At 36.8% G+C, this 13,499-nt stretch overlaps 1 protein-coding gene across 13 annotated transcripts in view; it reads right to left on the reverse strand.

Annotated features, from left to right (window-relative positions):
* Nucleotides 1-273: 273 nt before the first annotated feature.
* ATP2B2 (ATPase plasma membrane Ca2+ transporting 2) overlaps nt 274-13,499 on the reverse strand; it is a 308,443-nt gene continuing 295,217 nt past the window's right edge. For 9 of the 13 annotated variants that reach the window (XM_061357888.1, XM_061357902.1, XM_061357894.1 and 6 more), the window contains one exon: nt 274-3,835. In XM_061357888.1, coding sequence (XP_061213872.1) covers nt 3,524-3,835 — 312 coding nt within the window. In that variant the 3' untranslated portion in view covers nt 274-3,523. Of the gene's footprint in view, nt 3,836-8,226; nt 8,283-13,499 lie in introns of all 13 variants that reach the window. The other 4 variants (XM_061357896.1, XM_061357900.1, XM_061357899.1 and 1 more) reach the window with 2 other exon arrangements.

Consider the following 13,499-nt stretch of genomic DNA (forward strand, 5'->3'; position numbering starts at 1 on the left):
CCACTCCCATCATTGTGCACCACCACCTCAGCATGGACGAAGTCATCTTTCTAGGCATCACCCTGGCCCATAGTCGGGCAGGAACTAGAAGCACCCTGGTCTGGCTCACGGTCGGGGTGTACTGAAAGTGTAATCACCGACTGCTGAGTAGGCTTCTTGCTGCCAGTCCACAAGCTTTATGTACACCTCTCCATTAAAAATACCTCAGTGAGAATCCACAGCTAATCCTAATGACTTCAGGTGAAAATAAAGAAAGCTGTTACATTCAGACCATTATTGTTCATGCTGCTTTGTGAATTTATTTCTTTAAATTTTCCACTTGTGCTCCTGCCAAGAGAGATCTATTAGACAGAAAGCAGCAAGAGTAAAACTTTATCATTTTGTTTCAAACTATAAAATAATTTACATCACATATTTTACTTACTTTTGTCTTTTTTTTTTTTGGTTTTTTGTTTTTTGAAACCACAAACATTCCAGCATCACACTGTAGGAATAAGAATAACAATAGAAAGCATAACCTTTTGCATAGTATTAAATGAACAGACAGAGTTAAGTTCTTTATTTACAATTATTGTCTAGATAAAAAAATTCATAAAAACAGATGAATGAACATATAGTAATAACCCCTAGTGGGATGGATTGCCAATGTACCACTGTATTGTTGTCCACAAATCTCATGCTGCTAAATACAGTACGTAGAGAGCGAGCATTTATATATTGCAGGGAATTTTAACAAACTGATCATTTTGGTTTTTGATCCATTGTTCCCATCACAGAGAGGTCAAGCAATAAAAGAAAGGAATTGTGATGCACGACTTGTAGTTGAAAGGTCATAGCTATTCTGCTTAAAAAAAAAAAAATCTATCATTTATCATATACATAAAGCACAGTCTCTGCTCACAAAAGCCCAAGTTTTCTATGCATCTCAGTTTATATATGTTTTACTATATATACACAGAATGCAGTGTTCATTGTCTTAACAGTTTTCAAGTCTGCAAATGGTACCTTAGGGAGGGGTACTCCTACAGGAGAATTGAAAGACAAATGAAACCAAGAGAAAACATAAAGTGTTTGGAAATAAAAAGGCAAAACAGTCAGTGTGAAGATGCTGAAAGTAAATTGTTCCAGTATTAGTAGCTTCTGTAGATGTTCAAGTCCAAAGCTAGAGGCTTCCCTGTAAATAGATAACACTTTTTTTTTCTTCTGAATATGATATCCCAAATAGGCCATAGAAACCCAATACATGTTATACAAAGGTTAATCACCATATTTACAAAGCGAACAATCCTGACTGAGTTTCAATCACTTTGTTGCTAGGAGTTAGCTAAATAATTATGTTTCCATGCTAGCTTTTTACTGTTAAGAAACGGGTCACACTACGTGTTGAAGAGAGAGTTGTATATGTCTCCAAAGACCTGTTCTGCTGTTGAGTGAAAGGTTTGGATCAGATAGCGAACTAAGACTTTGAGCCAAAAAACATTCACGCTTCTACACAAGAGTCCAGAAGCTGGCAAGTCAAGCTGATTAGAGCGTTACCTGGCTGAATAGTCTTGATGCACCCTGAAAACATTTTAGTCACTTCAGTCTGCAGTTTGGCCATGAGTCTAATCTTGTTTTGGAGAGTTCTGGCTTGGTTTAGTGCTTGTGACTGCAGAGATGCACCACTTTACGAGCCAACTCTAAGACAACCAGTAAGACCTTAACAAATCAATTTATCAAGCTAGTTTGAGAGTGTTTTTCAACACATCTGGCATAATCAATTGTGTAATTCAAAATGTCTTTTGCACTGTACAGTTATGGAAAAAGATCATATGCTGAAAAGTCTCCAAGCAAACTTTATATTAAATACAAAAATTACTTATGAAAAATCTGTGATCCACAAAGTGCTTAGCATTCAAGTGGTTGACAAAGCAATTATAGAAGCTCATAAGTTTTATGTTATCAGGGCTGTTACCATCTTGAAAAATCCTTTTTCACCCTCCATACTGCAGGTTTTCTAAACAGCTTTCTTCGTAGAAAGCTCAAGGTACAATAACGCAGGACTGTGTTACAGTGATACCTTGAGACTACAGGAAGACAAGCTCAGTTAAAAAAACAAAAAATCACACAAAGCACAACTCAATATACAATTAATAAAGTTTCATTCAGGCCTAATAGTGCAGAAATTATATTGTTCCTTTAAAAAAATCAAAGCAACAACCTACAGTGATTCTCATCCAAAATGCCAACAGCCCATACTTTGCAAGTAGTAAGGAAATCAATGCCTAAAGTACTAACTGAAAGGGATTAACACAATATATCACAATATTTTAACATTAGTTTTTATCTCCATATAGACAACCCAAATATAACTTATTATATTTATAAACTCATATAATATCTCTCTAAAAATAGCTTTAGAAGTCATTGCCGTACGTTAAAAGAATGAAACAGCCTCCTTTAGTGTACGTTGCACCAAAAAAAAGTCAAGCATATTACTGGGGGGAAGAGACAACCTGATAATTTTGATTTTTATTTGAAACAAAGGAAGCCTGGTTTACCTCCCTGTATACAGGATCACAATGCTACATCCAATGTGTTATATTTTGGCTTCTTTTGTTATCTACTAGCAGTATCTACATTATTTAACACCCAAGAAAAAAAAAATCAGGCAGAAATCAGAGCACGGTTGTAATAAAATATCCAGGGTGCGATATTACAGACATTTTCAATGAGCTGAGCTGAGCCAGTTTTATACTACTTCGGCAGGAAGTGCTTTCTTAATCCTACAAATAGTTAAGGATATTATCTACAGGTTTGTAAACAAATTACATTCTTTTTTTAGGACATAAATAAGTTAAAATAGTCAGAGCAATTTGAGCAGAAACAAGGCAACATGCCAACAAAGAAACTTTATATATATAACTATTTATATATAGATAGATATATACATATATATAATTAATTATGTATATACTTATATGTATATATCTCTATATATAGTCTCATAAATGTTTACGTTCCTCTGTCCAACTGGTGCAAATCTACTGTGCAAGTTAAGCTTTGCAACTTCAAAAAAGTTATTTAAATTAATCTATACAATTGAGTCCATGCCACACAAGCATTTCAAAAAACTCACAGACCAGTGAATTGGATAAATAGCCTCAGAAAGAAGTCCTCTGCAGTTCCTGCTTAAGGAGGAAAAAACAAAAGGGAAGAAAAAGAAACCAAAGGAGAGAGAGAAGGGCCAGAAGTGTACAGTACGTTCATGCAGGAAGGGTGGTTTTGTTTGTCTGACAGGGAACAAGGGGGGGGGGGATGCTATGTAAATCAGCCATTCATTCTTTTCCCCAAAACCATTGTGATCAACAATTCATTCACTTGCCTCAGAGTGAACTAGAGTTCAAACAGCTTTTCAGCCAGCAATGTTTTTAATATATATATTTATATATTTCGGTTGCTGTGGGGGTTGTTATTTTATTTTACTTCTTTTTTTTTTTCCTTTTTTTTCTTTTTTTTTTTTTTTTTGCAGTGACCTTTTCAGCTAAAGTGATGTCTCCAGGCTATGTATTGGGCTTCCTGGACTAGAAGAGGTAGCTGATTTACTTGTATCAGTTGTAAGATTTATTCCACTGTCGATAGCACTGTTGTTCTTGTTCAGTGAAGACGGTGGACTCGAGTTTTTCTTGAGAGCAGAGTCTTCTTCTAGGTCTGTGTCATCAATGAGTGGGATGTGGGGCTGGGAATCTTCTATCCTAAATTCAGGATGAGTCATAAAGTTGTGAATAGAGGTTCTAGATTCTGGTTTTTCTAAACCTTCATAGAGAGAGCTACGGAATGCCTTCACGACGCGGATCTGGGGGGAGAGAAGGAAAGAGGGGTCAGAGGTAGCGCCTTTGAAGGGCGACACTGTGCTAGAGAATACTTTGTGAAAAATGTAGCGTATGGTTAGGGCAGTGCAGGCAGCTGAAGTCCACAGTCTCTGGATGTTATGTGCATAAACAAGTGGCTCAGTTATGTGCATTTGGAATATCTGTATCAACTGCAACATTAAAATAAACCAAGTTTAAAGCCATCAAAGAACTGATGGGAAGTAGTGGTTAAAGAAAGCGAACGTCCACTCGTGTGGTACATCCCTAGTAAAAGACAAGCCATGTTAATTGTAATGCAAATGTAAAACCATGCATGTTGATAGTTTTGCAGTGAGTAGTAGGAAGGCTTTTTTAATTAAAAAAGTCTCTTTTGTATTGTTAAAAAACCATTACACATAACATATCACACTTCACAAACAGAAAAGCACAGAACACAGACACGGTTGGATGGGTACGTATGAGACACACACAGGAGCCAAGTGTAAAAACTAGAACTAATATCAGTGTTTTAAAGCAAAATCTAAATGGGGGCAGCCAAGAGCACAAAAAGCCAAGCAGACAAAGCACTAAGCGTAATCATGCTACCACGGGGAAAAAAAAAATTCACAGTTACCACATGAACAGAGATAACTTGCACACAACAACTACACTTGGAAGCCTGGATAATGTGAACATAGTATTGTTGAACCAACTTTTATTTTCCTTCATGCATATGTGAGGTAAACACTCGAGTATAGACCCACTGTTCTAGCCATTTAGCTTTTTAATATATATAAAATGTGATAAAATACTGTATTGATTGTTGGGTTGAATTGGATTGCATTGTTAAACAACAAGTTTTTTTGGTTTCTATGTCTCAGTTGTAAAACTGTGAAGTTAAATTCTGGAAGCGATAAAATTTATGCCATATATGCAGTCTTTAAACTATAAACTAGGTCAAGCTGAGTGATGCCAGGGTCAGGCTCATGTCATTAACCCCCTGACAGTAAGAACATGAACTGCAAGGCTCAGCCCAGTAGACTGTCGGGGACAGCGCAGAGTGCTTTCTCAGAAGAAAACGAGAGGAACAGAGCAAGGAGCATTGCAGAGTGCAGGCACTAAGTCCTCTGTGGGAGGGCAAAGGGAGGGATGCTACCTGTATCCCAGTGACCTACCAGCTCTGAAAAGAAGGGAAGGTTTGTGCTGGTTTACTGCTGAAAAAAACATAACTTTTTGAAAGAGGGAGGCGGGGGCAGAGAGGAAAAAACAGAATGGCAAAACGTGACCTGTTGGCAAATGTTTTATGACTAAGTATGAAGTTCTATCCTTCTACTTCCATGTAGTCTATGAGTGAATTTTTAGCATTTCTTAGACAGGAGACCAAAGCACAAGCAGAGGCAGAAAAGGTGCAAGCAGGCATTGTGAGAGCTTCTCCACACACATTTGAAATGGTTTTGTGGTTTGCATATGTATCTTTTTACACATAAATATGCTGCACATTATCAGTTAGCCTAATACACCCCTAGTTTGTAAAGCTTTAATTCCTCTTTCAATTGGCAGACTGCATTTCAGTCATGGCATAGGGTCACAGTGTTACAGCTGTGGAGTCTAGCTGATCCTGTGGTTGGAGTTGTCCAATCTGTACAGAATTTCAGCATAGCTGAGAAGGAGCTGACTTGTACTTTGATCTCTTTGAACTTTATCCTCATTTATGTTCTCTAATATGGATATTTATCATCTTTCAAAAATCCTAATAGTGGAAGTCAGTCATGCCATCTTAAGATATATGGCCTTCAGTCAGTCCAAATATTTTTCCTTTCTTTTGTACGTATATATTTGGTAACAGCGGGGCACAAAAAGTAGTTCATGTTCCAAATAAAAGTATTAGAGTGGTACAGAACAGCTAGTCCAGATGCTGCTATACTAGAAGATTTCAGGAGGCTGGCAGAGGTGCAAGACAAAAGGAAGATGAGAATAAACGTACAGGCTACAACCATAGGGTGTACCTAACACCTCTTTGGCAGAAGCCCCAGGAATTACAAACTAGGGATTTATGAGAGCTGAATCTCTTTGAGCTGTGTATGTGATGGTTCTGTATAGTGAACACACTGAGATAAGAGATTCATTTGCATTACTAAAGATAGAATTGGAACTCATAGGGAAGAGGTGACATACTAATTCCCTCATTATCTATACCTTTCTATATTGCATTTTAAAGTGCAAAGTAATATAGTCTAAACAACAAGAAGAGAATAGTATGTTTTGTCAAGGCAATCTTTAAGACATTAATCTTTAAGACAAAATAGGGCAATAGACATTGCCCTATTTTAAATCAGGAAACTCTGTAATACACTTGCTTTAGAGTACGGGCTGATACAGTGACATTTTCTGCAAATCTACCTATTATTTCTGTTATCTAACCAAAAATAACAGTCGTCTCATTCAGTTGCAGCTACTTGCTATATCATATCAACAAAATAATTTCATTTTCTTGAATACAGCCATTTCTTATTGCATACATTTAGGTTCTATTCACTAGCTGGATTCTTTTCAATAAAGGTAAAGCAAATTTTTATTTAAATAAAATGTTTACAATTTGATATCATGCTTGAACAGATACAGAAGAATCCAATGGTATAAAGCTTTTCTTCAAGTCACACAAACTGCATTTAAGCCTCTGTGGGTTATAGCAAGGAAGGAACCGATTTCAATTTATGAGGCTCCAAGTTCCCTAGTAGGAACTATATTGCATTTAATACCAAAACTTGGCATCTGAGTTGCATTTCATACGAAGCTTTTAGACAGTCTAACTAGCTGACTAACAGCACAGCTGAGGGAAAACTGTAACTTTAGGTTGTATCTGAAAGGCAGTTAATGAAACCCTGCCTGCCAAGACCTGAATTTGGTACTCAGCAGTGACTGTCTGAACAAAGGATCCACTGAGAGAAAACACTGCAGTAACATATTCTGCTTGGACATGCTTACACAGAGTCTATAACTGCAGAACAGTCAGCCAGCAGTTGTATCCCTTAATGTGAAGACCTGTGGCAGTTCTGGTATGGACTTCTTACAGGAACATTTAGATGCCAATAAAATAGCTTCTAATTGTTCTTAGTGATTTTTAGTGCAAGTATTAGAACTAGTTCAGATCTGCTGATACCTAAAGTAGTTAATCTTATGAACACAATGGTAATGGAAGAGCCAAACTTGGGCAAACCCTAAAGCTGAGAGTACAAAAAGTTAGCTTTCTAACAAGCTTTCCTCACTATGGAGCTGTAGAAAACTACCTTCTTTTCTTAAAATATCCCTTAAGACATGCATATGTATTTTCCACTAATTTTTTGCTTAAGGAGAAACTCCCTCCCCAACTTTAAATTTTGCATATTTAGCTTGGCATCTAGAAGAAAAACATTCATGTTTTTAGTGTCGCACCTCGCTCAGTGACAGAATTTCTGCATTACAGTGTAATTCAAAATGTTGTTCACAGTCTGTCCCCCAATGTATAAAATTATTGCTTATAAGAACAAACTTGCTCCTTTCATTATGTTTGTTAGTGGAAGCTAAGGTTTATTGGATACAAAAGTGGTGTTCTAATTTCCGTGGAATATTCTACTATAAGCTGAGAATGAAAAAAAAACACTGCTTACCCATAGTTACTTGGCCTAACAGCAACAATTTCTTTTAATACATGCTCAAGTTCAAGATTTGAACTAATATCGGGTGTAAAAATGTTCAGGGGCTTTGCTGAAACAAAGTTCATGTTACTTTTCTGAAGATAAAGCGGATGAACTTTCATATAATGTTATGGTCTATAGCATGTAAAAGCAGGGACACACCCATGATGGATAGAACCCAGAGGGTGCTGGTTTATTATGAACTATGTAAGTTCATGTCATGATGCTACTTTATGATACTGACAATGCCAAGGGAAGACAAACAGTGTGATACAGCTCCCTTTTCTCACAGTAATGGAGACAACAGAAAAAAAAAATGAACTGCTTTTAAACAAAAGACTGTGGGGACAACACTTCAGGACATTTTTGACACTGCTATAAGTTTCCACGTCTTTCTTCTCTGTAGCTGTAATAGAAAAAACTCCAGTTTCATCCCACCTTGAAAGTTAGATTTATTATACTGCATCAGGCAAGAAAAATAAAAGAAATAGATTTTTAAATACTACAAAATTTTCCCATCAGAAGAAAAAAGATGACGTTCAGAATCTCACTCCTAAGTACAACAATCTAGGCAAAATACACAAGGCTCGTTAAGCATCAACAGATGTATTATGGTTGGTAGTGTGTGGGCTTATACTCGAATGTTTACCTGGCTTCATATAAGCCAAGTATCTTGAGTTTGGTTCACATTCATTTCAGGCTCAAGGTTAAAGACTCACAACCTCTTTTTATTTCACTCTCTCCTGCTGAACCTTTTTGTCCAATGTTCTCTAGCCCTCTGGGAAAACAAACACATTTAATATTCAGACAGTAGAGAGTAGGGCACTGCAGAAGCAAATAAATTCAATACTGAAAGATCAGTAAGGTGATTAGTATAAAATTGTAAACAAGAGGTCAATTTTGCAAAGAGATGCCAACTCTAGGTGTAACTGATACTATTCTATACTAAGACTGTAACTATACAAAGGCAAATAAGTTTGGTCAAGTACTACTGCATATGTAAAGCTTTGAAACAGAAGGCCTATCTTCAGCATATTTGGATTTGTTTAGTTTTGAATCCTCCCACCTTTATATGAGTAGAATAAGATTAGGTATCCACAGGAGTAGATATTAAATGTGTTGGAGTCACCTCTAAGTGGTGTGGCTAGTATGCTCTAGATTGTATGATGCAGAAGTTCAACAAATTTAAAGATAAAATACCCACTAAATTTTAAGAAAGTTTTCTGCTCTGATAAGTGAAACAGATGCACAAGATTATCTGTTCTACTCTCTTCTTGCTACATAAATATGCAGTAAATCCAGTAAGAGCTGCTGAAAAGTCAAAGCACATGCAGCAATGGAATGCCTGCATATTCTGTGAAACCCTCAGGCCTGAGTCTCATTGTGCAAAAGGCTCACCTGGCTATTACTGCACTGAATTTTAGGGCATGAGATCAGAATCACATGCAGGGCTTCCACTTTCCATATCACATCATCTTTGTTACAGGATTGCTGCAAAATTATGGAGTCTGACACTTTGGTGTCAGATTTGACAGAGTTGAAATATATTATGCAACCCTGTTGTAAAGAATGAATTTCTGCATTTAGGAGTCTAAACCTTCTTGTCATGCTATATCTCCTTTTGAGGACTTGAGTTTATATTTAGACTTTAAACCTACTTAAGTTTCCCTGCAGGGAAGAGCTACAGAAATTGATTTTGATCTTGCATATCCCAGCAGGATTGTGAAAACTTGGTTATAAACAGTAGGAACATCTAAGCTTTAGTATGGTATCCCTGTCTCTAGTTTGATGATGTTCCCAAATGGTGCAGCTTCTACAAATGTAACTTCAGATGTGGACTTTGTAAAGTTCTGCTTGTTGCACTTCTTCAAGTGACAGTTAATCCATGCTGCCACACAGAAAGCCACCAACATCTTCCCTGAGGCTGGTATGCCCACTTGACTTGCTCTGGGATTTGCATGTCCATCAATACTGGGCAGTAATCTTGGCCTTGCCATTTATTAAAACAGAAAATTGTAGGTTTTTTTGAGAAGTTTGTTCCCATTTTTCTTCATGAGAAAATCTGATCCAAACTGGAGACTTCATCTCAAGTTTTAGTTGTGAAGTTTATCCAGCTGCATGATGATTACATTTCTAGGAAACTAAATATGTAAGAAATATAGAAAAGCAAAAGCTGCTGGAACACCAACTAATTTTTCTTGATACAAAAGAATCTGATTTTCTAACACAACTATTACAAATAACTATAATAAGCTCTCTCTTTAAAATTATCTTTTAGTAAATGGACTGTAATATGCACTAGAATGAAGTTTGCTGAGTGTCTTAGGCTAGTCTGACAACTTGCAGGTGTTGATGCCCTTCTGGCAAGCTGAGGCAGATACTGCTTGTACAGAGCTTCTGCCTATAAATGACAGTTTCCTGAGAAGTCTGATAAATTTCAACTATTTCCTTATTTTTATTTTTTTTTAAACCATCCAACCAACCAAACCCTAAAAAACCTTCAAAGATTTACATGATGGACAAATACTTGAGAGTATTTTGTGATTCTTTGATAAGATTTTAATTGGCTGCTATAGAATTTGGAGGCCCTACATTTTCCTATGTCATTCTTAACAAATGGCTTGTTTGAGGCCACTCTTGCTAGAGTTCATATGAAATACTCACTTCTAAAAGTCTCAGAACAGTGATGGACCTCAGCAGGACAAAGAAAAAGGAACTTCCAAATACAGCAACTAGAGCTGATTCATGACCTGGGAGGCTGCCTTTTTGGTGGGGTTTGGCTGCTTGTTTGGTGTTTTTTTCCTTCAATGTTTTCAACACTTAACAGTACTTTTTCATCATCATCTTTTATGAAATAAATTAATTCTTTTTTAAGGGACCTGCAGTTTCTGGCTCCTTCCACTTAGGAACAGTAGAGACTATATATAAGACTGACAGGAAGGTGGAAGAGTAAGGACAAAGGAATATTAAATGTGAGTCTGGTTGAAACCATGTTCTTTTGAAGGGGTCCCTACTGATAATATAAACATGTGAGAACCATACAGAAACAGATTAGGATAAATAATAACTTGTTTACTTTGTGTACAGTGAGATGTACTCATCCTCTTCCTAATTAAACAATGTAGTAGCAAAGCCTTCTAGCATACATTCCTTTTTAAGCACAAATTAACACTTTGTGTTACTAATTCTGAGCTTCAAAAGTAAAAAAAGATGTTCCACTAAATCTGATTTTGTTTTCCCAAAATACAACATCTAAATAAATACATGTAAAATATCAGCCAAAGCTGGGATGGGATAGCCTGCTTATCTAAACCCACTTCTAACTCTCTAGTGTAACAGCTTTACAATGATAGGAGATTGTGTGCATCCCTGCAGAGGACATGACAAAACCTGAGAACCTGGCTGAGACCATATTACAGACAGACCCTTGGTTTCCCCACGTTTTCATTTTCTGTAGCTTAAATGTGTGCATATTGCATATGCATGCAGATTTAATATGCATTGAAATAAATGTTCTACTTTTATCCAAGTATATAAAATGCCAGGTTTCAATTTGCAGAAATTTGCATTATGTTCATATAAAGCTGCAGTGTTTTTCACTTAAAAGAAAGATAAGAGACTCCTGATACAGACCTCACTGTTACCAGGTAATGCTGACAGTCACACATTTTTCACTTGTTATTGGCAAAATACCATGACAGCTAAAAAGTATCACTAGAAGTAGGGAAATTTTAGTACTGCAATAAATATTCTCTGTCTAAATTGTTTTAAATTAAGGTATTCCCCAACACTACAGAAGACTGGAATGAATTCATATTTATGAAGAGCTGAAACTTTCAAGTAGTAATTTGCTAATCTCTTTCATAAACCACTGTAGATGTGGCTGCATATGACAGGCAGGTTTGTTTTTAAGCATGAACTAGCCTTGGAATTAAACATTCATTTGCGCAACATACTAAAAAATAGTTTTGTGTTATTTAATATATTGTCATATGATATAATAATATATATGTTATTATAAATCTTCAGAAATTGGTGAGGTGTCCCAATGAACTATAGGTTTAAAAGCTATTATCATTAGCGAAGGACTGCATTAAATGCTCTGTGAAATTAGACTTACATATTCTTATTAATAGAGTAGGATGTGATTTTTGTACTTTTAACTATTGATCTCAAAACCTCTGCATTCTGGGCACCCAAAATGACACCTAAAATATCCTGACTGCTGAACATGCTGAGCACCACTTCTCTGAAAATAAACCCTCCTGGTTGTAGCTCATATTAGACCCTTTCATCTTGGCTACAGCCTGAAGTTTTTCTCTTGATACTCCCCATAATACATCTACCTATGCAATATTTTTAAGATCCCTGAAGAGCAGGAATGGCTCCAAAATCAGAGGTACAATTATCCCATTATTCCATTCCTCCCCATCAGAAGAAGGTAATGATTTATAGTTTTAATTCATTCTGAGCAGCTCAGAGGAATGAAGCCAGTTCTGTCCAACCACACACATTTTAGCTGAAAGATAGACCTAGGTGTGTGCTTAGGAACTGAAATTTTCTCTGAAACTGCCAGTTGACAAAACCAGACCCTGTTTCTATGGCATATGGATTAGGAACAGTTTTCCAGGTTCTAGAAGATGAACCAACTGTAAATTGGAAACAAATTAAAAAGCAATTTATTTTTTTCTTTGGGTTTTCACTGTCATTCATTAGGGTTTTGTCATTGCATTAAGAAATCAAAACTTTCCCTAAGGGTTATAATTTGAAGCAGACACTGGTTTGATACTAAACAGACATTATAAATATACTATATATATAGTCATAAAATACTAACTGTCCAAAATAACCACTTTAAAAGTTCCAATCTCTAATTGTCTTCTGCAGTGGAGATACATACTTTGAGGTAGTGTAACAAATTAATCATGTGGGGTTTATTTTACTGAATAAATGTGGTTATAACTGATGAGCTCCGTAGGCCACTTTCATTTTTCCGAATAAAAAGAGACCTCAAAGACTGTAGCAGATTATGCTTTCCTATTACTTAACTTCGGCCTGTAACCTAGTAAGGCATTTTGTCAAGACACAAGCCTATTCGATTCTTAGTGGCTTTGGTGCAATGGAGAGAAGAGAGGGAAGATAAGTTGTTCATTTTCATCTTATTAGATTTATCCCTTCAGACTGCTGGCTGCCGGGTGTTATTGTAACATTTGCCACAGCAGAATGAGCTGCTCTCTGTTTTCTGCTCCAATGGAGAAATGATATTATGGGAAATGGTTCCCTGGTGAAAGGCTGGTTTGTGTGAAGTGTTTTGTGACCTGCTCAGTGTGGAAAGGAGGGAATGTTGGCTCCGCGGTCTCAGAAGCAGATTACACTGCCTGTGGCCCGGCAGTGGCACACATCTCAGTGACGTGGCTGCTCTTGACTGTGCCCTGCAATGTCTGGTGCTGTTGAAGTAAAAGTTAGAAGGCCAAGCAGCAAAAGATACAACTTTTCTCCAGGGAGCAGCTGCCAAAGTTGGTACCCCTATGTCTCTTTGGGTTCCTAGCAACAGCAAAGTTTCTCCTTTAGATTTTAATTCCCACAAAACAACTAATGCGTGTCTAAATGCTTGATGTTCAAATACTGAGGGGGTTTACACTCAAATGGAATGAAAAGGTCAAGGTGCTTTTCCTTCTGCAGGAGTTCCAGCATTTTATTTCCTTCTCTTGTCTGTCCCTGTCTGCCTTGTCTCTGCCTGCCTTCCCTCTCTCTGCTGGACAGACAGACAAGGCTGGTTTCTTGGCTGTTTGGCCAACTCTTCACTAAAACTTGCATAAAGAATATACTGTATTATTGTGTAAAGTAAGTGACAAACTTGTGAACCAATTCTATAAATTTAAATGCTTTTTTTCATGCTGGCTATGCTGTAAAACACAACAGTGACTTACAGTCCAGAATAAGTAGAACTACAAAACCAAAGTTCTCTCTGTAAAAGCCTTCCTGAGCAACTGGA

Source organism: Neopsephotus bourkii, unplaced genomic scaffold (genome assembly GCF_033783945.1).
Source record: "Neopsephotus bourkii isolate Nb327-2 ecotype Australia unplaced genomic scaffold, CSIRO-AGI_Nbou_v1 NB_923, whole genome shotgun sequence".
Classification (NCBI taxonomy): Eukaryota; Metazoa; Chordata; class Aves; order Psittaciformes; family Psittacidae; genus Neopsephotus; species Neopsephotus bourkii.